At 54.9% G+C, this 2,150-nt stretch overlaps 1 protein-coding gene across 1 annotated transcript; it reads right to left on the reverse strand.

Annotated features, from left to right (window-relative positions):
- Positions 1 to 239: 239 nt before the first annotated feature.
- LOC307256475 (POU domain, class 3, transcription factor 4-B-like) lies at positions 240 to 1,349 on the reverse strand (the record flags this gene model as incomplete). The annotated part of the gene is made up of 1 exon (XM_080035437.1): positions 240 to 1,349. One exon carries the CDS (start codon positions 1,347 to 1,349, stop codon positions 240 to 242), a length of 1,110 nt encoding a protein of 369 aa, XP_079891563.1.
- Between the last annotated feature and the right edge of the window lie 801 nt (positions 1,350 to 2,150).

A 2,150-nucleotide genomic window follows, 5' to 3' on the forward strand; every position in this document is an offset into this window, starting at 1 on the left:
ATAATGCCCTCGTGACAGTTAGAAAAACGAGTAGAAGGCTGAACAGGTATATCTCTGTTATTGTTATTGACGTGTTTCAGTTCAGTGCTGGAGGAGGCCTCTGCATGATGGAGGAGTCTGTACCGGGACAGGGCACGTGGGGGGGCTGTGTAAGGTACCACCGCCTTTGACGCGCTGCTGCCCCTGGATACATGCGCTCTAGAGTCTGCATGTTATGATTCCTCCTCCCGGTGCTTCGGTCAGAGATCGTGGCACGAGGAAGCGTCTCCCGCGCTCCCGCTGTGAGAATACGGTCCCTCGTGCGGTAACGGCAGCTCTCCCGGCGGCGTCATCCGCTTCTCTTTCTGTCTCCTGTTACAGAACCACACGCGAACCACCTCCTTCTCCAACTGCAGCGAGTCCGCGAGCGCCGTGATCTCTGGCGCCACCGGTTTGGGACACTTGAGAAAGTGCGTCTCCAGAACCCCCTTTACGCTCACCTCAATCGACGTCCTTTTCTTCCGCTTTCTGCCCTGAGCTGCTATCTTGTCTATACTGCTCGCGCTGCCCGTAGTCGAGTCCGCCTCTTCTAACCACTTATTGAGCAGTGGTTTCAGTTTACACATGTTCTTAAAGCTCAGCTGCAGAGCCTCGAACCTGCATATGGTGGTCTGGGAGAAGACGTTCCCGTAGAGCGTGCCCAGTGCCAACCCCACGTCCGCCTGCGTAAAGCCCAGCTTGATCCGCCGCTGTTTGAACAGCTTGGCGAAGAGCTCCAGCTCGTCCGAAGTGGGCGTCTCCTCGTCCGAGTGGTCGTGGCAGTGGTGTCCGCTGTGCAGGTCGCTATGGTCAGGGCTGAGTGTGTCCCTGAGGCCCGGGTGCATGCCACTTTGGCCCTGGGGGTTGTTAGGTGGCGGTGGTGTCAGACCCCCTCCACCGTGGTCCAGCATGCCGTTGACAGTGAAGCCCGTCTGGGAGTAGAGGTTGTTGATGATGGACGAGTTGTGGGACACCTGAGTCCCCCAGACGCCCGTGTGGTGGTTGCCATGGTTGTTGTGATGCGGGGAGTGATGCGCTACGTGCGGCGAGCGGTGATGGATGATGCCGAGCTGCAGGTCCTCTCGGCCGGGCTTGACGTCCTGCTGCTCCATGGAGGCCGACCAGGGGCTGCCCTCCGACAGGCCGCTCACCGCCCACTGGTGCGCGAGCGGGTGGCCGTTGGTCTGGACGCTCTGCAGGTAGTCGCCCTGCAGCAGCTTGTGGTGGCCGCCTCTGCTGTAGGGGCTGGCCGGCTGCATGGCCTGGCTGTCCGGGTGGAGCATGGGGCTGGAGCTGAGCAGGGTGTAGGGGCTGGACGCAGCTGTGGCCATGCTGCCTGCTGCTGCTGCTGCTGCTGCTGAACCCCACTAGTGCTACTGAAGGGAGAGAGCGGCTCAGCCTCTGACATCTCCCTCTCTCTGGAGCCTCGTGGCAGTGACTGACAGCCTCCTCCGCCATTCACAGACCGACGTTGACGTGGTGACGCCATGTTCCGACCAATGACGGTCCAGATATTTTACGCGAACCCTCCGCCTCTGGAAACAAGAAGGGCTGTGGAGAGGAAAGGGTTACCTAGGCGATCGAACCGGAAGTGAGTCGTAGTGCTGGTCCAGTGGGTCTGGGCTGTGAGACGGTGTGCGCGAGGAGCGTAGTTCCTGTTTATTAATTAAAGTTTCCAACTGATTTACGCACGAGTTTATTGCTGCTCCTGTCACCCTTGAGCGCGTGCGAAGGAGGAGATTAAAAGCGCAATGGCATTTGTTAGACGTGCCAGCACTTAATTTGGGAAGGATACAATCAAACCAAGAGCAGTTCTCACTGCTAATTATTAACTTTTAGGCAATACTTTCCACGGGTGTTTATAGAATGAGCTTCTCAAGATAGTGTTTTACGCACTAGTGTTTTACGCACTGGACTTTTAATCTTTACCCATTTAGTCAGATAAAAATCATGTCATGAGACTATAATTGCAATTCAGGCTGTAAAATAAGATTTTCATAAGATAGAAAAATTTACATTTCAGACAAGCCAAACTAATTTTGTCCTGCAAAGATTGAGTACAATAATTTACTCATCTGACATGTTTACAAGCTGAAACTCCATCATTTTTACATTTAAAGTAGGTAATCGTG

Source organism: Ammodytes marinus, assembly GCF_949987685.1.
Source record: "Ammodytes marinus genome assembly, chromosome: 10".
NCBI lineage: Eukaryota > Metazoa > Chordata > Actinopteri > Uranoscopiformes > Ammodytidae > Ammodytes > Ammodytes marinus.